We start from the raw sequence: 24,571 nt of genomic DNA, 5'->3' as shown, positions 1-24,571 counted from the left end.
TTTAAGTTCAACCAGAATGATCTATAACGTTTAAGCATTCGCGAGTAGCCTTAATCGTAGCGTCCTCCAGATCTTTAAACATAGATTGCATTTTTGTATTCTCTAAAAAGCACTTTTGACATGCTTGTATTTCTCCTTCAACTTCTGTAATATCATCTTTGAGCACTTCCACGTTGCGACTCTTAAGATCATCCAAGGCCTTGTTCAGTTTTTTATCGCAGGATCCATAATGAGCCATACATTTATCCACGCATTTCGCAGTACCCGATGGATCAATAGTTGGATCACTCACTATCGTTTTAGCCTCGTCCATAGCTAACTGTGTATTTGTTTGTGCTTGCTTAATCAACGACTCTACAGCCAAAGCATCATCGTGGTCAAGGTATACAGGAGTCGAATGGAGCTTAATGTCCGATCCGGGTGGTTTTTGCAGTTTGTTTTGGGATAAATACGATGAAATTGTGCTAAATTTTTCTTTTGCCGCATCCATAGCTTTAGAAGAATATGAACCTATCGCGTCTTTTGCTTCCTCTAAAGTTGAAGGTAAAACGGGCCCAGAGGCCGGGACAGATGTCATGCTTGATACATCTTCATTAACCGAAGACATCGGGCCCTGTTCGTTTGGGGCTTTGACCGAAATGGAGGGTGACTCGGAAGATATTTCCTCTTTGTTGTTAAAAATAGATTTAGCCTTATCTATGATTTTAGAAAGATCTGACTCTTTAGATGAATCTGGGCTTGGAGCAGAACTTGGGCCCATTTTGTTTTGGGCTTTGTCGTTATCTTTGGAAGAAACCGGGCTAGATTCCTTTTGGGCTTCCTCTGCTAGCGACGGTGATATTTGTTCTTTTTCTTCGGTGATGTCGTCCAAAAGTGAATCAAATTTTTCTTTAGCGCCATCTAAGACCCCGTACGGATCCAAAGGTGAGGCGTTAGGGGCTGAAGGCGTGGGTGCGTTTTGATCTTCAGAAGATGTATCCTCCTTGTTTTGAGTAATCCAAGATGCAATCGAGTCGATCTTTTCTTTAGCCTTATCTATGACTCCAGATGAAGACGGGCCGAGAGTCTCCTTTGCTTTAGATGAAGCGGGCCCAAGAGCCTTTTTCGCATCTTCTATAGTGGAAGGTGAAATCGGGCCTAGGGCCTCTTTTGCTTTTTCTAAAGCGGCAGGTGAAATTGGGCCTAGGGCCTCTTGTGCGTCATCGATAGTTGACGGTGAAATTGGGCCGAGGGCCTCTTTCGCTTTTTTAAGAATGGAGGATGAGGATGGGCTTAAAGCCTCTGTAGCTTCTTCAAATGATGGAATTGGACCAAATGCATCTTTTGCCTCTTCAAGTTGTTCTAAATCCGATGATGAAAGCGGACCAAGCTTATCGGCGGCTTCATCAAGTTTCCGGCCAAATTCGTTGTTAACTTCATCGTATATCTCATCTACTTCATTACCTTCTATTAAGACAACAAAAAAGAGAGAAAGAATGGAGATGATAACAAGAATGTGATTATTGATCTTCATATTTTTTTTTATATATATTTTTTTAATTATTTTTCTAAATCTAATTGAAGACTCTCAAATGGACAGAGAATCAAGAAGAAGGGACATGTAAATAGTTAGGATTAGTTCATTGGTTTAGCTTGAAACAAGGAATATGTGTTTGCATAGGTCAAAATAGAAATGTAAATTGTGGTCAAAACTTGTCTTGCATTTCCACCTTTGTTTTTTTAATCTCTTTAAAGTTTTTTATTCTTTTTATACAAGTCAATATCTTGGCCAAACCGTATGTAACATCACTTATACATCCAATATTGTCCGCTTTACTCAGTAGACGCTTATATATATATTTTTTTTATCGTCCAAGTGAAAACTTTTCATGAGATCATATATTATGGGATAAGGATTGTTTCCACTCAAGCATGTTTAGCTGTATAGTTCTCTCATTCAATCATTCATACTCAATGTGGTAAAACATGTTAATAATATTTAAGCTAGACATCTCTTATGACCTGACATTTATGTTTTAAACATTACACGATGATGTTTGATTCATCTATAGTGTCACATGAAGGCCTTATCTTTCACTTTCATCTTTTCTTTTTTTAATAGGTGCGACGGGCCTCCAATTTTTTTTTTTAATTTAACTATGTTGCAGTGGTATTCGACTATCTACGACTTACTGGAAGATATCATTAGAATGGCAGAGCAATGTTAGCTACAAATTGAGAAGAACACAAGAGAGAGAGAAATTGTTCAATTCACAGCTACCTTCTCATTAACCAACCTGGTAGTTATAGTAACTAACAACTAACTCCTAACCACTGTTATTACAATATTACAACTAACCCCCTGACTAACACATTATTACAGTCTAACCCCCCATATTACATTCACTATCTAACAATACTTCCCCCCAATTCAAATTCTTGACCTCAAGAATTAAAATCCGGAAACCTCAGCTCAAATTCAGCCAAATCCTCCCACGATGCTTCTTCCAATGGTAAACCTTGCCAATGTACCAACACCTGAGCAGCCAGCCGATTACCCTTTCGAACCAAACGCTTATCAACAATCGAACGAGGTTGCAGTAAAAAACGAGGGTTTGTCGGCAGAGGAATGACAGGATCATGCTGACCAAAAGCTTTCTTCAACAGAGAAACATGAAATACCGGATGGAGCTGAGCATCACTTGGTAAGTCAAGTTTATAAGCAACCTTCCCCACTTTCTCAGTAATCAAAAATGGCCCAAAATATTTTGGTCCAAGTTTTGAATGTCTTTTTCTCCTTATCGAATTTTGAACAAAAGGATGCAATTTAAGATACACCCAATCCCCTGTTTGAAACACTCTTTCACTTCTGTTTGCATCTGCATACTGTTTCATACGATTTCTGGTTTGCACTAGTGTATCCCTTAGCAAATTGATCATAGCTTCTCGGTCACGATAAAAAAACTCCACTGAATCCACTGCTGTATCATTAGAAATATAAGGAATATGAACAGGCGGAGCAAAGCCATATAGGGCTTCAAATGGACTCATTTTAAGGGCAGAATGATAAGTAGTGTTGTACCACCACTCTGCTAAACTTAGCCATCTCAACCACTGATCAGTAGAGTGCATACACATGCATCTCAAATAGGTTTCCAAACATCTGTTCAAGACTTCAGTCTGCCCATCACTTTGAGGATGATAGGCAGTGGAATAAGCTAAGTGTACACCTTGTAGACGCATGAATTCCTTCCAAAAATTGCTTAGAAAGATAGGATCTCTGTCTGACACTATGTTCATAGGACACCCATGCAGTTTAAGAACATTATCAACAAAGACTTGAGCCACCTGAGAAGCTGTGTAAGGATGAGATAGAGCTATAAAGTGTGCATACTTAGTCAAACGGTCAAACACCACCAGAATAGTATCTTTTCCTTTAACTTTTGGCAGCCCAGAAATAAAATCCATTGAAACATCAGTGAATACATGAGTAGGAACTGGTAATGGCTGTAGCAGACCAGGAGTAGCCACAGGTTCATATTTTGCTTGTTGACATTGAGCACATTCCTTCACAAACTTGTACACTTGTTTATAGCACCCTTTCCAATAACAAAAAGATTTCACCTTTTGCAATGTAGAACAATAGCCTGAGTGTCCTCCCATAGGTGATGAATGAAACAATTGCAAAATGTCATCTTGAAGCTGAGCATCATTACCTACCCATAACTTGTGCTTTCTTTTTAAGAGATTACCATCCCAAGTGACATGTGGAATAACTTTCCCTTGTTGCAACTCATGTATCATACCCTTCAACTTAGGATCAGATTGCCAAGTAGACTTAATTCTGTTCAATAATAATGGACTAATTGAGCTCATACCCATTTCAAATAAAGCCAACCCTTGCACTCTAGACAGCCCATCAGCTACTTTATTCTCAGATCCTTGCTTGTAAGCTATCTCATAGTCATACCCCATCAATTTAGCCAACCATGTTTGCTGTAAAGGAGTGGTTATTTTCTGACTTAACAAATATTTCAAACTTCTTTGATCAGTTTTAATAAAAAACTTCTTTATGATCAAATAATGGTGCCAAGTTTTGACTGCCATAATAATGGCCAACAATTCCTTTTCATAGACTGAAAAAGATTGTTGTTTGGTAGATAAAGCTTTGCTTATAAAGGCTATAGGATGCCCCTCCTGCATCAAAACTGCTCCTAAGCCTTTTGCTGAAGCATCAGTTTCCACCACAAATGCTTTAGAAAAATCAGGTAAGGCCTGCTGAGCCTCACTACTCCAAGTAAACCCTTCCTTCTTCATGAGATCATTCAAAGGTCTAGCAATAACTCCAAAAGACTTGATAAATCTTCTGTAATATCCAGCCAAACCCAGGAATCCCCTTAATTGTTTGATAGTAGCTGGAACTGGCCATTGCTGAATGGCTTCAATCTTCTTTGGATCCGTTTTTACCCCACTTCCTGAAATAATGTGACCCAAATATTCCACACTTCTCCCTGCAAATGAACACTTTGACCTTTTGGCAAACAGGGTATCCTTCCTTAACAGCACTAATACTTGTTTTAAATCAGCCAAATGTTGTTCCATCATGGGATTATATACCAATATGTCATCAAAGAACACAAAAGTAGTTTTCCTCATCAGTGGTTTAAAAGTCGCATTCATCATAGATTGAAAGGTTGCAGGAGCGTTAGTGAGACCAAATGGCATCACCACAAACTCAAACAACCCCTGATGAGTACGAAAAGCTGTTTTATGAATGTCGTTCTCATTCATTCTCACCTGATGGTAACCAGCCCTGAGGTCAAGTTTAGAAAACATTGTTGCCCCTCCAAGTTCATCCAAAAGTTCCTCAATTAAAGGAATAGGAAACCTGTGTGACAACTCGTATTTCGAACTTATTTTGTGTAACGTTACGTGCTTATGTGAGCTATATTATTTGATTTAATGTATGATTGAATGTTATGTGTTTTGTGTAATGTATTGTATGTATGTATTTAATGGCCCATACGCACAACCTGATCCGATCGCACAACATTACACACGACCGCACAAGCCCACTTCTGGCCTTATCTCTTGTTATCGGACCAAAGGGGCAGCCCATGATGGGCCGGCCCACTCCCTTTATACGAATAGAGGATGGAGTATGCCTCTCATTATTCTTGCAAAACACCTTCACACACAAAACCCTAGTTCGGTTCCTCTCCTTCACGAACTTGACGGCAGCCAAACAATTCCCCATCGGAACTTGTGGTGTTCGGATCAACTCTTGCTCTCTCTCCTTCAATTGGTTAGTGTATCACCTTGTTCGTGTGATTATTTATATATGTTATGTTTGCCATGATACGGTGTGTATGAATGATATACTTGTGAATTGGATATGTTGTATGCATGATAACCGGATCGAAGTTTACTATCCTTGTTATTATTCTTGTTGTAAATCGGATTGGCTGCATGATGGACCGAATTCTTGTTAATCGGCTGTGATGAGCATGACTTATGAGTGTGATTATGAATTAAGTTGCATGATAGTTTATAACTTGGTTAATCACATGAATCCGATCATATGATCTGCATGTTGGTAAATGGTTGTTCTTGAATATGATATGAACATGTTTGAAGATGTTATGAAACTGTGAATGTTGTTGATTTGATCTGATTGTGAAACTGCCAAATCTGTTTGCTAACATTATGGAATTGATGAACTGGAATTATGGAAAGCTGTTACAATCTGCTTGTCTCGACCAGGGTTGCGAGTCGAGAACCCTTAGTCTCGACTCGAGACCACCTTACAACACAAACAACACAAACCGAGACCACGGTTGCGGGTCCGGTTGCGACTCGAGACCGTGCAGTCTCGACTTGACCATGACCACTCGAGACCTCCTTGTTGCGACTCGAGACCTCAAAACCAGTACAACTCGAGACCGCTTAGTCTCGACTCGAGATCGTTAGTCTCGACTCGAGACCGTGAACACTTGCACATTATTATTGGACCTGCACTGTCACGAGCCCAACCGATTGGGCCGGATACTTGGACTTGTTTACGTGACTGCTATTGGACTGCTATGAATACTTGTGTATGCCATGATTATATTTGCCACAATACGTGTAGAACCTATGTGCTATATTCGAATACGAACCTGACTTGTATGATAACCATGCTAGGACGTGGTTGATCACCCTATAGCTTACTCGAACTTTCTGTGTATCTGCCGAGCAAACCAAGGTGAGTTCACACAGCCAAGGCATGGGGTTCCCGGGTGGGAATGGGATTGGATGACTTATTGTATATACTCGGATGATAGAACCTAACGACAAGATACGGCTAGACTAGTAACACTTATTGAACTGATCTTCGCACACCTACCAAGGGTTGGCCGCGATATTATGACTGACTTCGCACACCTGCCTTAGGAAGGCCGCGAACTAAATTTACTAATCTTCGCACACCTGCCTGGGGGGGGGGGGGGGGGGGCGATACGAATAAACCTAGTCTAGAATACTTGGGAAGAACATCCCCTAATATCTTCGCATACCTGCCTGGGAGGCCGCGATAGAAACTAATGCGATACATGACTAAACGAACGAACATAATGCTACTCATACTATACGATTACTGAACTGTACACTGTGAACTCGCTCAACTAGTTGTTGACTCTCTGCTGCATGCCTTGTAGGACCTTAGGTACTTATGGAGCTTGCACAGGGAGTAGCAGGTCGTTGTGGGCATGGAACGTGAATGCTTATTAAACGTTTATGACATTACACACTTAATACTTATGTTTGGGTTTTTACATTTATGCTTCCGCTACACTTGATTATGCTGGTTTTGATAAACACCTTTCGTATTGATGGATAACTAATACTACTTATTTACATGTCCAATATGATTGGTGGCTTGATCCTGGTCATGTCACGCCTCCAAGCGGTGGTACTCCGCATGTGGATTTTGGGGGTGTGACAACCTGTCCTTCATAGTAGCTTCATTCAATTTTATATAGTCCACACAAAACCTCCAAGTCCCATCCTTCTTCTTGACTGGAACTACAGGAGAAGCAAAAGCACTCTGGCTGTTCCTAACTGTTCCAGCATCAAGTAACTCTTGAGTCAACTGCTCTAGCACATCCTTTTGATGAGCAGGATATCGATAAGCTCTTTGATTGATTATAACATTCTCATCCTTAAGAAGAATCTTATGGTCACAACTTCTTTTAGGAGGTAAAGAAGTAGGTACAGCAAAAACATCAGCAAATTCATCCAATAGGGCCTCTAAAGCTGCACTTTGACTATTCGAATGAACTTGAGTTTCATGTTGAAATGATTCTCTGTTCAAAGTTTGTAAACTGTACAACTGTGCACTAGCTAAGTGCATAGAATCATTCAATAAGGAGCTCATTTTTTCAGCGGAACATACTGTCATCACATTTGCCCCAATACCCTTCAATTCAAACCACTGCTCACCCACCTTAAACTTCATAGTCAGTTGTTTGAAGTTCCAGTTAATATCATTTAATGTCTGTAACCACTGCACCCCTAAAACCATATCGTAATTACTCAAAGGAATGAGCATTACATCAGTGCTAAACCAATTTCCCTGCATAATCCATTTAAAATTTTCACATAACTGAGTACAAGCCATCTTGTTGCCATCAGCCACTGTAATATTCAACTCAGGGACTTCTTTAGTAGGGCATTTCATTCTCAAGGCTAAATTCAAGTTCAAAAAATTGTGAGTGGAACCAGAATCTATTAAAATCTGAAGTGGTTTAGTCCCAATCGCCCCTGTAACCCTCATTGTAGAATAAGAAGGAACACCCATGATTGCATTCAAAGAAATGCATGGATCATGATCAAGTACAGGAGCCATCATCACCTCATTGAGGCCAGTATTGTCATCACTGCATTCATCCACTTCTACTATTTCAATAGAAAACAGTTGTTTATTCTTGCATACATGAGCTGGGGTATATTTTTCAGTACACCCAAAACACTCTCCTTTTGCCCTCTTCTCCTCAATCTCTTTATGAGATAATCTTCTAGCATTTAGGGGTTTCGGCTTAGGAATTGGTGTAGGTAACAAAGGAGTGTTAGAACCCCCCATATTTCTGTTGGTGTAATCACTGCTTTTGGAACTAAAAGAGTAAGAAGATTTAAAAGACTTGCCCCGACCAACAGAAGAGGTATTGTTGTCTTCATGAATCCTAGCTAACATATATGCTTCCGGTAAATTTCTTGGCCTAATCAACTTCACAGGATTATCAATCTCAGGCTTAACAACCCTTAAAAACAGGCTTACTGCATATTCATCACAAATATTGACCCTAGTCAAAGCTAAGTCAAATTCCTTGCAAAATTCACTCAAAGAACCAGTCTGTCTTAGATCTACTAAGGCCCCCATTGCATACGAATTAAGACCCACCCCAAATCTTGCAAGAATGAACCCTTTATACTCATTCCACAACATACCCTCGATACTACCCCCCTAGACTTCACAAATGATTGATGCCAAAGTAAAGCTATATCTTCCAAATGAACTATTACAAACTTTACCTTAAGATTTTCAGGAGTAGCATCAATATCAAAGAAGTGTTCTACCCGGCACAACCATCCTTCAATATTATCACCATTGAATTTGGAAATTCCATTTTTGTAAGTCTATTGTTGCTGTTATGATAAGGACCAACAAGCTGCTGACCTTGTGGTGCCAGATGACCTTGATTGTTGCTCAAAGCTTGAATACTCCGAATGATTTCATTCATTTGATTTTCCATTTGAGTTTTCATGGATGCTATATTCTCAGCATTCTTAGTGGCCACAGATTCCAAACGAAGTAAAGTGGTATCATGCTCCTGTATCTTTTGTTCCATTGTTTGACTTCGCGTGGACATCTTCACCGATTGATTTAGAAATTAATCGAACAAAGATTAATTTCGGAATTGAAAGAACAGATAGAAATCAATCGAACAAAGATCGATTTCAAGGTTTTTGAATTGAAATTTTGACAGAAATTGATCGAACAATGATCAATTTCGAGATTGAAATGAAGCGATTGTTTAATTGTGTTGATTCGATTCGAATTGATATACAGAATCACCGAGAATCGGTAGCTCTGATACCAATTTGTTAGCTACAAATTGAGAAGAACACAAGAGAGAGAGAAATTGTTCAATTCACAGCTACCTTCTCATTAACCAACCTGGTAGTTATAGTAACTAACAACTAACTCCTAACCACTGTTATTACAATATTACAACTAACCCCCCTGACTAACACATTATTACAGTCTAACCCCCATATTACATTCACTATCTTTTTTTTTTTTTTTGAAAGGCTAACTTCAATTACATTCACTATCTAACAAGCAATAAGCGAGAAAAGAGAAATAGAGTAGAAACAACAAATAGTAGGGCCATTATGAATTGACGATTGATAACAAGGATGGCGTTTTATCAAAAAAAAAAAAAAAAAAAAAAAAAAGCAAACAATTAAACTAAGACGACGAAACTAACCTTATCAAAAATAATGAAAGAAAAAACAAAACATGCTGATAGTGCTATTCTCGGCTAGTGTTTAAGGTCTTTACTCTAATTTTTTCTCAAATATTTCTTTCCATTTTATTCTTAAAAAACTTTAAAAAAAATTATATTTTATTCTTAAATTATAAATTTAATTTAAATACTATAAATTAGCAACTTATTTGTGCATGCGACCTAATTTTGGGGTGTTTTTCAAAATAAATTTGACTTTACTTTTAGTCCAAAAGGTATTTGATAAATTACTTTTAATCCAAAACTATTTGAATTATTACTTTTAACCCAAAACGTTTCATCTTTTTCAGTTTAACCTCACTACTTATTTACCTTCAACTTTGGCCCCCTGTACTTTTTATCTTTCGCAAATTTTTCGTTTTACGCTCCGCTCTAAATTTTGCGAGTTAACACGACGCAACGTGCATGTGTGGTTCAACATTTTTACGTTTCGTCTTAGGCTTCGTTCTAAGTTTTACGAGTTAACACGTCGCAATGTGCGTGTGTTACGTCTTCTATTTTTTCTCATTTTTTCTCATTTGACAGGTTCGTCATAACGTGCGGTATCGACTTAATTCTTATTTTCCATGTTTTACGGTTTGGTCTAATTTCTTCACATTGAAACGCCGCAAATTCAGTGTTGGTGGCTGTTCGCAATGATGTGACGTTGACGCTATCTGGCATGGTTTTACGTCTCCGCCGCAACGCGAGGTGCTAGTTATATGGGGTGCTTCTATAAACATTTATGTCAATACATCAAATCAAAGCTCATAATATATATACATCTAGTGTTTGCAACAAGAAATCAAAAATCAAAATTTGGCACATACAAAGACATGAATGATGCCACCATGAAAGACGAAAGAGTATGGTGTGTTCTCCACGACCCTTCTTCTTCTCAACCCTCTTAAACCATTGTCTCTCGTTAAACTCTCTAAAACTCATTCACGCCCAACTCATCAAGCTTAGTCTCTGCAACACCAACACTTTTCTGGGCAATCGTTGTCTTGATCTTTACTCAAAACTCGGAACAATTAAAGATACCCTCTTCGCATTTGATGACATACGTCACAAAAATGTGTTTTCTTGGAACATCTACATGCGGGTTTTCATAGATTTTGGTGACATTAAGTCTGCACGCCAAGTGTTCGATGAAATGCCTGAACGAGATGTTGTGAGTTGGAATTCTATCATTTCTGGGTATTCTTATAATGGGTTTGGATATCATGCACTTGGTGTGTTTGCTAAAATGCACACGTCTGGAGTGACTCCAAGTGGACACACTTATTCTATAGTTTTGTCATTAGTCCCCTCTGTTTGTCATGGTATGGAGATTCATGGGAATATGATAACGAAAGGCGTCGCGTTATCTTCGGTTATTGTTGGGAATTCTTTGATTGATATGTATTGTAAGCATGGGTTTGTGGATTATGCTTTTGGTGTGTTTCTTGATATGAAACAAATAGATGTGATCTCATGGAACTCACTGATTGCAGGCTGTAGTAAATGTGGTCACAAAGAAATAGCGTGTGACACGTTCCGTAAGATGAGAACAACACATTATTCACCCGACGCGTTTACAGTATCTTCGGTATTGACTGCGTGTTCAGGGTTTCAAGATTTACCAAAGGGTAGACAAATATTCTCTTTATCGATAAAATCGGGCTTTCTTTCGAATACAATTGTTTCCAGTGCTGTTATCAACATGTTCTCAAAATGTGAAAGTGTGAAAGATTCGTTTTCCGTTTTCGATGAACTTGGTTTATGGGATTCGGCTGTTTGCAATTCGATGATTTCAACCTTCACTAACCATCAACTTGAGGAGAATGCGATGCGTGTTTTTGTTCTTTCGTTGAAGGAACACATAAAGCCGACCGAATTCACACTCAGCTGTTTGCTTAGTTGTGCGTCGTTGTTTCTGCCGGATGTACATGGTACACAATTGCATTGTTTCGTTGTTAAATTAGGGTTTGAACGTGATCCCGTTGTTTCAAGCTCACTTATTGATATGTATAGTAAATGTGGAGTGTGTGATGCTGCAAAGATTATCTTTGATCGAACGGATATAAAAGATTTAGTTTCTTGGAACTCGATGATTTTCGGTTATACTTACAATGGAAAACCAGAAGAATCTATTGTGCTTTTCGAGGAGTTACTCAAAACGGGCCCACAACCAGATGAAGTAACGATGAACGGTGTTCTATTAGCTTGTGTTCATGGTCGTTTGATCGATAAGGGGTTATCGTTCTTTCGTTCAATGGAGAACAAATACGGGGTCAAACCGACAGCCACACATTTGACCTGGATTTGCGAAATGATGATCCACGCAGGTGAAGTTAGCGAAGCGATGAAGATATTAACGACAAAGATTCCTAATAGACTCGATGGTTACTTATGTAAATTGATTCTTAGTTGTTATGAGGTACAAGAAGACTTGGAGTTGACCGAACTAGTTGCGGAGAGGTTGGTCAAACTGGAACCGATGTCTTTGTTCGCGTATATGGCGTTGGTTAAAGCGTATGAAGCGAGGGGAAGATGGGAGAGTGTGGCTCGAGTGAAGAAAGTTATGAAAGATAGAAATGTTGCGAAAGTGGTAGGATGCAGTTGGATTGGCGTAGATGGTTTGTTTGTTTTTAACGAAAATGAAGTTGTTCATCATGGTGGAGAAGATGTATACTCAGCATTGAGATTATTGATGCAAGATATAGAAGATGAAAGATCTTGGGTATGAAGACTGAAAGTAAAAGATTAAATTTCTTTATTTTTTTCAATATGTACAACTTATTTTATAGTACATAAGAGAGTAAATCAAGATCAGTTAAGTTGTGTTCTGATTTTGTTTCCTCTCTTACTAAGTTATACATTTCTAACAATGAGTTGAGCCCAATGTCACTAGGTAGTCCTACTAAGGCCTCGTGCGGCGTCCTTGGTTGCTCAAGGGCTCAATGAGTGTCACTTATGATATGGGTCTGGTCTGGTCTTGTCTTATCATGACTTATTAGGGCAGTGGCCCCAACTCTGATAAATGGGACGCGAATAGGGCTGCAAACGAGTCGAGCCAAGGTGGGGTCGAGCTCAAGCTCGAAATTAATTCAGGCGGTTAAACTTGGCTTGAGCTTTACGTCGGAGTTAAACGAGCCTAAGAACAAGCCAACGAGCTGAGCCATGGGCCGAGCTGAGCTTAGCTCGAGCTGCGCTTGGTTACAAAATGAGCCAGTTTGGTTCACGTCATCTCAAATTGAGTTTTTTTAGCTAGTTTTTCTCGAGCTTCTTTCGAGCGAGCTACGAATCGCGAGCTTTATGAACAGCCCTAGACGCGAAAGGTGCAAGCAAATCCGTTGTATACGTTTTTTTTAATCATTAAGACCACTCCAAATGATATACATGAGTTACCGTTGTTCAACATATTTGAGTAGATACGATATTCATTCATATGGCTCGTTACACCATGTTCGCCTAAGCATCTTAAAACACATATTTGATGTTAACATCCCAACCTGCCTTATCCATTCAGCGTCGCCAAAAAGACGTTGCGTGTCACAATTGTTTGCCACTTGTGGAAAGTTCAATTGTAGCTTAATAAATAGCAAAATCATCATTTTCTATCCTTGGTTAAAATGTCACACTAGTTTACTCTTCATATAACAAAAATGGCTAAAAGTAAAATACTGGTTGAACTGAGCATCTGAAAGAAGAAAGGGTCTACCCTTTAGTAAGTCTTTCTTCGCACGGCTTTCTTCGTTGTTGCACTGGGTCCCGGTACCAGTACTCCTACATTGCTTTGGTACATGTCTTTTAATCTGCAGATCGTCAAATTTTATAAAACAGGATAACATGATACGATCAACTGGACGTTAAGCAAATACAGTAATTTCTTAAATATTATATATACTACGATTACCAACTTTTGCGAACAATGCATTTGAGGTTTTTTTTTGTGTTTTTGTATTTTTTTACTTTTACCCTTCAACTTTCAGTATGGACACTTACAACCTCTTAACTTTTTAAAGACTTTATACTCGAGTTTTACGTGTTTATTTATTAGAGTAAACTGCCATTTTGGTCCCTGTGGTTTGGTCAATTTTGCCACTTTAGTCCAAAACTCAAATTTTTTGCATCTGGGTCCCTGTGGTTTCAGTTTTATTGCCATTTTGGTCCAAAAATGAAATCAGGTCATATTTGTCTTATAAAATCCTGTTATTTTGTCATTCTCTGCAGGGGCAAAATGATCATTTCTTTTTTATAAATAAATACCATATTTTATAAGACAAATATGACCTGATTTGGCCCTGAGGAAAATGACAAAATTGCAGGATTTTATAAAACAAGTATGACCTGATTTATTTTTGGACCAAAATGGCAATAAAACTGAAACCACAGGGACCCAGATGCAAAAGGTTTGAGTTTTGGACTAAAGTGGCAAAAGTAACCAAACCTCAGGGACCAAAATGGCAGTTTACTCTTATTTTTATGTACGTGCGAGTATAAATTCAAGTTGATTTACATTTCGACGTAATTTTTCCCTGGAAATGAGTCGGGTCAAATATAATATGTTCTTATGCTTATTCTAATTATGTAAGTTTTCGGTTGGTCTACATTTTGACGTAAATTTTCTTTTATTTTATTTTTGACATAAATGAGTCGGGTCAAATATAATACGTTTCGTGTTTATTTTTTATGTACGTTTTTAGTTGATTTACGACGTAAATTTTTTCGGAAAGCCGCGGCAATGCGCGGGGCAATTTACTAGTTTTTATACAACTGACTCAGGTCTTAGAAATTAATAAATAAGTAATAGACAAGACTTTTAGCTACCTTGGCATGCTGATAAATAACGCAATCACTAATACTCCAATAATGAGTGGATACACAGGTGCCGGAGTCAACTCCTGTTAAAAAACCGAGAGGTTAAAGTAGCTCGGTGATTAAACGAACAATATAACTCAGAATCAAATTTTACATGATTTCGACAATCTTCTGAAAAAGACAAACCTGTTTATGGTGATCATCTTCAACTCTGTACGTCAAGGGACCCACATAAACTTGGGTATTTTTCTCCAAATCAACCTCAATGACGTCAGATTCGAATCTGAGGGTGCGTGGTGTTAACGTAGACCGAAGCTGCAGAAGATGTTTGCCCCTAGGCAAACCCTTTACCTGGAAGAAGTTTGAAATAGACAAAGGTAACAACGATTCGATATTTGATGGATCACTAGCCGATCTAATTTCCAACTTTAGGTGTTCATGCAACTCTTTATTCCCGCTTCCTTGAACCGTTCCGGTTAATAAGGTTATTTCCGGCTGCTCGAAAACCAAAAAGTCTAACCCCTTGATGTCTTCGTATCCAACCTTCACAAGTCACAAATTTTAACACGTTCAGTTTATTATTGTTCGATATTTTATAATTATAGTATGTAACTATGTATAAGTGTATAACTCACCTTGACTTCAACAGATTCTGGGGAAGCACGTTCGATGTTAGAGGCGCCAAACGCGTTTGTCTTTGCTATTTTTATCGTGTAAGTCGTATCCGGATGAAGTCCCCTTAGACGGTAACTTCCCGATGAATCTGTGACGGTTTCTTCATAATAACCTTTTGAGTCGGAACGGGCCTCGACCGAAACGCCTTCTTTTGGTAGACCAGATAACAGAGTAACCACACCCATGGCACTAAAAGTTTTAGAAAAAATAGATCCAGTTAAAACCAAAATAAATAAATAAAAATATTTAAGAAATAAAGGGGTACCTGTAAGCAACACGTGTGGCGTGGAAGACGACTTCGGTGGACTCACCGGACCCGAGTTCAACTGCTTGTGCGGATGGTGAGAAAGCATACTCCTACAAATTGTACGAAAACAGTTAATATCAAAATCGCAAAACGAATATTAAATTCATATAAAGTAAATGCAAATGAAGAAGAGGTGAGTACTTTTAACAGAGGACGGAGATAAAAACTTCCAGGAAATAAATTATCAAATACGAAAGTTCCACCAGCAGCGGATATCGAGTTATTTCTATAACCGTCTTCCCCGCTTAACGATAGCAATACCGACGGAAATAAATCATTGGCACCTTCTTTAGAATGTATACGGACCGAGATTTGCCCTAGCTTCTGACACGAAAAGGAATTTGATCCAAGTTCCTTTACATGATAACCGGCCTATTACCACAAAATAAAACAAAATAAATATTTAAAAAGCCGCTAAATGATAAATCTGTAAATTGCAAGATTGTGGTGTTTTTGAAGTAGCGTGTTGAAACTTCAAACCTTTGAAGCTTGGGTATGGTAGGTGATGTCATCATATAGGGGTCCACCAACGAACAACCCGTCTGCGTTTGTAGTCGTTTCGAAGGCCAATTCGTTTTCCTTGATTTGACCATTTTGACTATCTCCGGAAGCTATGATGCGAATAATAACATCGGGAAGTGGGGGAGAAACCGATCCTTCAATGTACAACCCGAGTCGTCCGGAAAACGGAGGTACCGCTTGACAGCCGTCTTGTCCCACTTTGACCTGATTAAAATGGTAATGATTAAACGTGACGACTGAAAGATTACAATGATGCGTTAAATGTTAATTGTATCTCCAGAGTTGAGTACCTGATGTTGTCTAGGATAAAATAAAATCTTCTTTTCATTTCCGCTCCTGCAAGACGTAACACACATCATATTCCGACAAGTATAAAAGGATGTTAGTATAAATAAAGAAAAGAGTAAAGTACACGGATGGTCCCTGTGGTTGGCTAAAATTTTGGATTTAGTCCCTAACTTTTTTAAAGTACACAGATGGTCCATGTGGTTTACACTTTGTGGAGCATTTAGTCCCCAACGTTTCCAAAAGTACATGGATGGTCCTTGTGGTATGCACTTTGTAACGCTTTTAGTCACAAAATGTTAGGGACTAAATGCGTTACAAAGTGCAAACCACAGGGACCATCCATGTACTTTTGGAAAAAATTAGGGACTAAATGCGTTACAAAGTGCAAAACCACAGGGACCATCCGTGTACTTTTGAAAAACTATGGACTAAATCCAAAATTTTGGTTAACCACATGGACCATCCGTCTCCACATACGAGTGGAGAAACACTGAAACAGCCAGAAATAACACATAATAGTGAAGATTTACCGAATATCACGAGGTGCAAATGTAAGTTTTTCTCCAGGATTTGCCCATACTTTATATTCATAAAGAGCTTTATTTGATTGTTCGTTCTCATTAACAAATTTTGCAGTAGTGCCATCGATAATCGTTCCTTCATCGTTCAAAATGTCAACGACTAGATTTTTCGGTAACTGGTCAACGCCATTTTGTGAGGTCAAGTCAACCTTAATTTCTCCTTGAAGTAGATACTTCTCTCCTTTCAGATAGATAGGCTAAAAAGATTTCAAAAACAAAAAAACATGAGAAATTATGCAAAAAAAAAGATGTTAAAGACAAATAAACGATATACCGATGTATTGGCCGTGTCAATTTTCACAGGTGAGTTCCCGAAAAGTATACACGAGTTTACAAAGTGAAGTTCATGCACTCCAGGAGATTCAACACATATGCGCTGAGAACCTTTCTGTAATTAACAACAAAATGAATTTGAGAAAAGCACGATCAAAGTACAGTGTTGACTTCAACAGTTCAACCTAACGGGTGTTTTTTAGAATACCTTAATTTTCAGATCCACACGTGAACCATGAGACTGATGCAGATAAGCATCTACATCGTGAGTAGAAACTAAGTTAACCCAATAACCTTTCTGAACAAAGTTAACCCCTTTAACGTCTTCGGTTCCAACATCAAGAGGTACCGAGCTCTGTTCCCAACACCAGTTATCTTCTCCGGATTTAGCTCCTTTAGAAACGTGTTTGACCTAAATAAAACATCGCAAATCTCGATCAAATAAATACATACCGGGAAGAATAAGCATATGTTAAAATATGCATTACCTCAAGCTTATATTTTCCCGGCAGGACATTTTCAAACAAAAATTCACTACTTTGGTCAGTCAAAGTCAAACCGACTGTCTGCCTTTCTTCATTTCTTTTAGCACCGAATCTCACAAGATCAACAGAAACAGATGCATCACAATTTTCTTTGCAAGTTACCGAGCCACCTACATTAACTTGTGCCTGAAATTTAAAAGTGTATAAAGTAAGATATAAAATAAGATCATTACTCTGTGACATAATGAATATATTTTGTGATCAATATTAACATGGAAAAAGTAAGAGAGAAGTAACGTCAGAACATTTTAACTTTTGAGATATAATTACCTGATAAAATTTCGGTGACAGCAGTGGACCATTGACGTTAACATCAATATGTGGTGGTGAGAATAAAAGATGCGGTGTAGTTTCAGGTGTGACTGCAATAGCCGATAATCGATAGTCACCGGGTGGAACCTGAAACCAAATTAGACCACTTAAGCGATTGCAGTAACTACTAAAACATCTTAATACTTTTAACTGAAGATTCTGTAAAGTACCTCAAAGCAAAAATAGCCGTTATCATCAGTTTGTTTCATTTGCGGCTTGACATTATCTGGTCCATGAGTCAGAGCCACCTGGAAAAAAGCATAATGCGTAAATAAACAAAAAATTATGTTCAGTATTTCATAATTTCATCATGTTTTCCTGAAAAACTGATTATGGATATATATATATAGGGTAAGGTCATGCGAGAAGCACCTTTATTGCGAGAACCGCGAGAACCAATGTGAACACAACCTAAAATAGCTAAAAAAAACCTAAAAAAACCCTAAAAAAACCTAACCCCCACCCCCCAAAAACCTAACCCCCCCCCCCCCCCAAGCTAAATGCTAAAAACTAAAACCCCCCAAAAAAAACCTAAACCCCCCTCCCCCACCCCCAAAAACCTAACCCCCCCCCCCCCCCCTCAAGCTAAAATGCTAAAAACTAAACCCCCAAAAAACCTAAAAAAAAATCTTAAAAAATAAAAAAAAAAATCTATAATTTTTTTTAATATTTTTTATGTTAAAATCGCTACTTTTAGTAGCCAAAAAAATTTTTTTTTTGCTACTAAAAGTAGCGATTTTTATATAAAAAATATTAAAAAAAAATTGTGTGTTTTTTAGCTATTTTTAGGCATTTTTGGTTGTGTTCACATTGGTTCTCGCGGTTCTCGCAATAAAGGGTGGTTCCTAACGGATCTTTGTCCTATATATATATATATAATAATGAAAAAAGAATATTGGAATTACTTTTGATTTGTAACCAGAATCAACTGTGTGCACTGAGCCACAAACATCATAAGACACTGCTTTGATATCAGCAACCGATGCCATATTTGGTAAAACCTGAAAAAGGTTAAATTAAAGGTGAGTTGGGCTGTAAAAAAAACTAAAAATACAAGAAATGTCATGTGTGCTTCATTTTCGCGCGGTGCACTTGCCATGAAGTCAATCAATTTGTCAAACTTGTAGTGCTCCTTTTTCGCTTCAATCAGATACTGTTTGGATGTAACCTGTAAGAGAGCACACAGAGCAAACATATTAAAGAAGAAGATGCAAATAGAGCTCCATGCAAAAAGAAAATAATCTTTTTATAGAAATTAAAAACAAGTCCAAGTATAAAATATAGAAAAATAACTATATTGGCAAAAATTCAACCAACAATTAATATGAAGTAAGACCATCCAAATGCATATCGTACAAATCCAAATTTGTTCTAGACTCTAGAAAAGATTTAGAATTGTCTTATCTAACATTAAAGTAGAACTAGGATTTAGATTCTTGTACACATAAATGATATATATATATATATATATAGTGAAAGTTTTAAATACTATGGGTTTTAACGTGCAAAGGTACGAAGTGAGCAAATAACGTGCGTAATTTGAGTTAACCAACCCATGCGTAATTTTCATGTTTGATGACATACGGATTTTGATTTTTGTAACATGTGTATTTTAAAACTACACATGCGTAATTCACTTCGTACCTTCGCACGTTAAGGGGATATTGTACAATAACCTTCCCCTATATATATGGCTTCGTCTTGTCAATGGGATTTAAGCTTTCTATAAGATTTTCTTATGGTTGATATCTTCAGAATTATACACATACATGATACACTGACATACATATGTATGTATAAATACACAATGTATATACCATTTCCAATGTCTGAACTTACCTGGTCGAGCTTATAATATCCGTTTTTATCAGTAACGGACCTCTCCATACCATCCACCACAATTTTTACGCCATCAACTCCCTTGCCCTCGGAATCAACAACACGGCCACCAACAGAAAAGCCGGTAACCTGCCACATTTAGTTATATAACGGTTAGTTTATCCACATTAAGAAATTAAGCCAAGTGTTAACCAACTGACGGTTTATCTTTGACCAGAATTAGAAAAAAAAAGATCAATATGTTGATGTACCTGAAACTTTTCAGATACAGTTGCATGATCATGCTGAACAGTCACAGTGACAGAGGGAGGAGAAACATCGAAAACTGTATTCTCGCCCTTATAATAAGGTATAAGCTCATAAACACCTGTATCACAAAATGAAGTGCGGAGATATAATTAACTGAAAACATTTTAACCAATTTACAAAACTATGAGTATCGTAGAAAAATCTTCAGATAAATATGTATAGTATGCTTTAGTGAGCAACAAAATTAACAAAATTTGTTCTTATATGTGTGCATAAGTTAGCTGAAGATGATACACGCAATAACCAAATCATCTTCAACATCTAAGAGTGAAAATAAGGGATCGCAAATAAGTTGAAAGTTACACTAATATTTACGACGATATATATCTAATTAAAAACAGTACTGAATCACCATGCAATGAAATCAAGTTAGCATCCTGTCGTGGTAGTGATATCATAGTAGATTTTTATAATCTCTTAACCATTTACTTATTGATGTTTACACTAGAATTGTGTTTCATCACAATTCTCAACGGGTCAAAAAAGAAAATAGCTAGAAGGTGAAACGGTCAAATGGGTTTAAAGTTAATGCTTTTCATAATGCATACAACCTCCCAAGTCGTTTAATACATAAATTTACATTAGTGGTGTAATAATATTGTTTCTAATCATAATTAACAAATTAACAAAATAAGCGTTTGCGGATCAACCTGAAATTAACACATTCACCATTTTATACAAAGATTCATATGCAAAACAGTGGCATGAAGAGAATCCATAATATTACCGCATGGAATTGATTTGAAATTAAATTTTCCATCAACGTCAGATATTGCATGACAGAGAGCGGTTCTATCTCCAGATGGGTTACCAGAACCCTGTGGGCAGTGCACTTCCTTAACATCGTTAGAGTACAGATAAAAGTGAACCCCCAAAATAGGGTTTCCCTGAAAAACGATAACATATCATGTGAATTAGTTTTGCTAGAAAATAGTAATTAAAGTCAACATCCCATCATATTACCATGTAAGACTTACTTGTGCAACTACCGATCCGCGAATATCATAACCAGTGACAAAAAAGACATCGTCAACTTGGATATTTCCAAATCCCAATTCAACCTATCAGTTTACATTATATTTAAGCGACTGAGGAGAAACAGAAAAGATTGTAAAAAAGTGTTAAAGACAGTGTATGCATACAACCTCTGTTGAGCCTTTAACTTCAATACTCAAGTCATTATGGGATGCCCGTAGGTTATATCGTCCTACACCAACAAATGTTATAATTAAAATAACGAAAGCAACCCACCAACATCATGTAACAACCATGATATACGTCAATCATAAGATTAAGTTTTTGCTAGCGGTGGGCCTGTAAATGAACCGAACAAACACGAACAGAGGCATGTTCGTGTTCGTTCATTTAACTTTAACCGAACACGAACCTATAATCGAACACAGTTTTTTGTTCATGTTCGTTTGTTAAGAAAATGGGCGTCTTCGTGTTCGTTTATGTCCATTCGTTTAAAACCCAAACGAACAGTTCACGCATGTAAGCGAACATAAACCAACAAACTTAAACGAACAAAATTTAACAAACAATAAACAACATAAATGAACAAACATATATGAACACAAATGAACATAAATGACTAAAGATAAACGAACATAAAGTAATTTTTCAATATAAATTAGTGATTAATTAAGATAAATTCCATTGCAAAATCCATTTTTATTACTAGAAAGCCCAATCACCAATTAGTTATATTTATATAAGTAGTTAGAAAGTGCTTTCTATGTTTAGTATTCATATAAATATAACTAATGTATTTAAATTAAAATGAACAAACATAAACGGACATAAACGAACGAACAAAACGTGTGTTCATGTTCGTTCATTTAATTAAATGAACAAAAAAATTTGTTCATGTACATTCGTTTATTAAATAAACAAATATAAACGAACTTCCCACCGAACAAGTTTGCGAACAGTTTAAGAACGTTCGGTTCGTATACGGGCCTAGCTAGTGGTTTTTCTTATATTCAAAAGCAAGAATATTTGACCTGGAATTATATTGGTGAAAGAGTATCTCCCAGCTACTGATGTAAAAACAGAAGATACAACATCCCCGTTGGAATTCAAAAGCTCGACATTTACGTTTGATGGACCACCGTTGGTAGATGAACAACTTGCACCACCAACGGCTCCCACAACTTTCCCACTAATACTGAACCTGCAAAAATACCATACATTAAAATTAGAAACTCAAGTATAGTAAAACACTTTTTTACGAAAAAGAGATTTACAAAGATGTATGAAAATGACAAAGCTAGTGTGCTAGACCAACCCTGTAAACCGAAAATTTATATCTTCGTTGCCATTACAGCCAGCATGATCGACAAGCACAGGAACCTACAAAAGTAAAACATCAGAAGTTTAGATCGTGCGTTTATAATAGTTTAGCGTGTATCAGAGAATAATCTAAAAAAGTTTGAAGTGGAGTGTTTCGTAAGATCTAAAGTGCATACCTGATCTGGGTTCCATGACCATCCTTCTGGTCCTTTAACTTTGATAACAAAAGAACCCTGCATATAAAAATATCCGCCTTTTAGTGCCATCACCTCAAAGTGAAGAAACTAGATACTACTACAACCTATTTTCGGTATTAAACAATGAAACAAAAAGACAACAAAGTTTGCAACTTCAAGAATCCTAATGGTAACGCAACCTCAGGATCAACATGGATCAAATATACACCTAGCTCCAAATAACATAATTCCAAAAATGATATATGATAAATGCATGATTAAGGATACAAACTGTGAAATTATGAGTGTGTAGATATGCCTTAGTGTATGTTATCATACCTTATCATAAACAGGGATGAAATAGTAACCATTAGGAGCACATTGTGTCCGCTCCTTCACCAAGCCATCCAAAGTACGCAGCTCAACCTACAGTATGTTAAACAACATATTAGTAACCTCGAGAGTTTGGTTATTTATTACTGAAACATTGGATTCAATAAAATTGGATGACAAGAGTCCATAATCCCATGTAAAACGTCATGAAGCCTATACAAAGGCTTGTAAACTGTAACCAGCATCTAGCAATTAAGCATACAAGAATAGCAAGATCTTTATGCAAGGTATATCCACATTCAGCTTTTCACAAGACATTTTCCTACCACTACCAACATAATTTCCCCATTCAGACATGTTAACGTTCTCCATATGAGTAGAAAACAGCCTTCTCTCCCTCCAAAAAAAAAAAGAAGACATGTTTCGTATCTTAAAATCCTAATCGAGGAAAGCCGCAGTATATTGATAAGACAAACATAAAAAAGTAAAGTGATTTCTGTAACATTTCTATGAGTCTAACCAAACAGCTGATACTGAAGGTAGTGTTCGTTTCATGGAATGTAATGAAATGAAATTGGAACAGGAATTTGCGTAGGAATTGAAATTTGGAATGTAGCGTTCGTTTCACAGAATGGAATGAAATCTGGATGGAGTTGGAATGTAGATTTCGTTCCTTAATCCTTATGTTACTGTTCAATTTCTATTCCTTCTTTTGTACTTGAAACGAACAACATAAGGATTGGAATCTACACATTCCAATTCCATCCATATTCCATTCGATTATGTGAAACAAACAATACCTAAAATTCCTCATAACAAATAAGTTTCAGAGGACCTCAACATACAATGATCCAATCATTTCAAATGAAACACAGTCAGTCAAACAAATTTAGTAGATTAACATTCAATACAGTTTACATATCTTCAAGTAGATAATAACTTCAGCTACTATTAACTTCAAATTTTGCAGCTATATCTACAATTTGCATCAAAAACAATCTATAACTAGTTTAGAATCATACCGTGACATGAGAATAGTCCAATTTCGTATCGGTAGGTTTCCTTGACTTGATCAAAGATGAGGTCGCCTACAAATGTTAAACAAAATCACGATCGAACAATAACAATAACGATATTAAGCTAGAACTGCAAATGATTCAATTCGTGCACCTCGATGAAACCACCGCAACCTTGGATCGCATCGGCAGAAACGAGTGTGGCCGTGTGAATCGTGAAGACGATGAAAAGGAAGCAGAAGGTTAAAAAGTTATGGTGTTTGAGCGCCATTGATAGCGCAGACCTAACTCCTACTACTAGTAGTAAGAACAGATCTTATGGAGTGTTTGGATACTCCAAAGTGACAAGATGAATGAATTTGGGTGCGTGCAGATATTAGATGCAGATGCAGACGGAGGATGCGAGTGAGGCCTTTTCAGCAGGCTTGGCCCATTTGGGTAGCCCATTAAAGGTAGCCCATTCGATTATTCACATATCACCAACTAAAGATCCAAAAACCAGTGGTCAAAGTTGGTCAAAACCAGTTTGGATGAAGTATAGTCGAACCCTATTAAAATCAGTTATGGTAGGGTTTAAACCGGTTTGGGTTAGGGTGAAGGGGGTGCACACCTAATAGGTGAGTGCCCTCTCTTACGCCAAACCAATCCCCGTGTGCCACGTCAACTCCCCTCTTAAACTCCCCTAACACCCCCATTTGATGGCGCCACTCCCCTATTAGGTGAATTGGTTTTTTTTTTTTAAAAAAAAAATAATAAAATAAAGAAAAGCT

At 37.4% G+C, this 24,571-nt stretch overlaps 2 protein-coding genes across 2 annotated transcripts; one reads left to right on the top strand and one right to left on the bottom strand.

The window, feature by feature from the left end:
- Positions 1–10,278: 10,278 nt before the first annotated feature.
- LOC110942158 (pentatricopeptide repeat-containing protein At1g43980, mitochondrial) lies at positions 10,279–12,470 on the top strand. Its single transcript, XM_022183897.2, has one exon. The coding sequence runs from the start codon at positions 10,393–10,395 to the stop codon at positions 12,253–12,255; it is 1,863 nt and encodes a 620-aa protein (XP_022039589.1). The 5' UTR covers positions 10,279–10,392; the 3' UTR covers positions 12,256–12,470.
- Positions 12,471–13,001: 531 nt separating this feature from the next.
- On the bottom strand, positions 13,002–24,157 carry LOC110942152 (nodal modulator 1). Its single transcript, XM_022183884.2, has 27 exons — positions 23,956–24,157; positions 23,808–23,873; positions 22,792–22,878; positions 22,453–22,509; positions 22,272–22,336; positions 21,988–22,157; positions 21,127–21,188; positions 20,959–21,042; positions 20,709–20,868; positions 19,924–20,039; positions 19,673–19,801; positions 18,930–19,001; positions 18,739–18,834; positions 18,004–18,081; positions 17,792–17,920; positions 17,465–17,647; positions 17,185–17,388; positions 16,978–17,091; positions 16,653–16,900; positions 16,125–16,170; positions 15,793–16,038; positions 15,454–15,684; positions 15,271–15,362; positions 14,966–15,194; positions 14,517–14,873; positions 14,340–14,413; positions 13,002–13,324 (listed from the first exon to the last, which is right to left on the bottom strand). Exons 1-27 carry the CDS (start codon positions 24,070–24,072, stop codon positions 13,234–13,236), a joined length of 3,603 nt encoding a protein of 1,200 aa, XP_022039576.1. The 5' UTR covers positions 24,073–24,157; the 3' UTR covers positions 13,002–13,233.
- Positions 24,158–24,571: the final 414 nt, after the last annotated feature.

This window comes from Helianthus annuus, chromosome 1 (assembly GCF_002127325.2).
Source record: "Helianthus annuus cultivar XRQ/B chromosome 1, HanXRQr2.0-SUNRISE, whole genome shotgun sequence".
In the NCBI taxonomy this organism is placed as follows: Eukaryota; Viridiplantae; Streptophyta; class Magnoliopsida; order Asterales; family Asteraceae; genus Helianthus; species Helianthus annuus.
The sequence above is the reverse complement of the archived record's forward strand: the minus strand, read 5'-3'. Positions and strand labels throughout refer to the sequence as shown.

Coding starts and splice junctions, on each gene's coding strand:
- LOC110942152 (XM_022183884.2), bottom strand. CDS start 24,072: ATGGCGCTCAAACACCATAACTTTTTAACCTTCTGCTTCCTTTTCATC. Junction 22,879..23,807: donor TGGACTATTCTCATGTCACG/GTATGATTCTAA, acceptor AACATACTGTAG/GTTGAGCTGCGTACTTTGGA. Junction 18,082..18,738: donor ATTCTGGTTACAAATCAAAA/GTAATTCCAATA, acceptor GCTTTTTTCCAG/GTGGCTCTGACTCATGGACC.
- LOC110942158 (XM_022183897.2), top strand. CDS start 10,393: ATGGTGTGTTCTCCACGACCCTTCTTCTTCTCAACCCTCTTAAACCAT.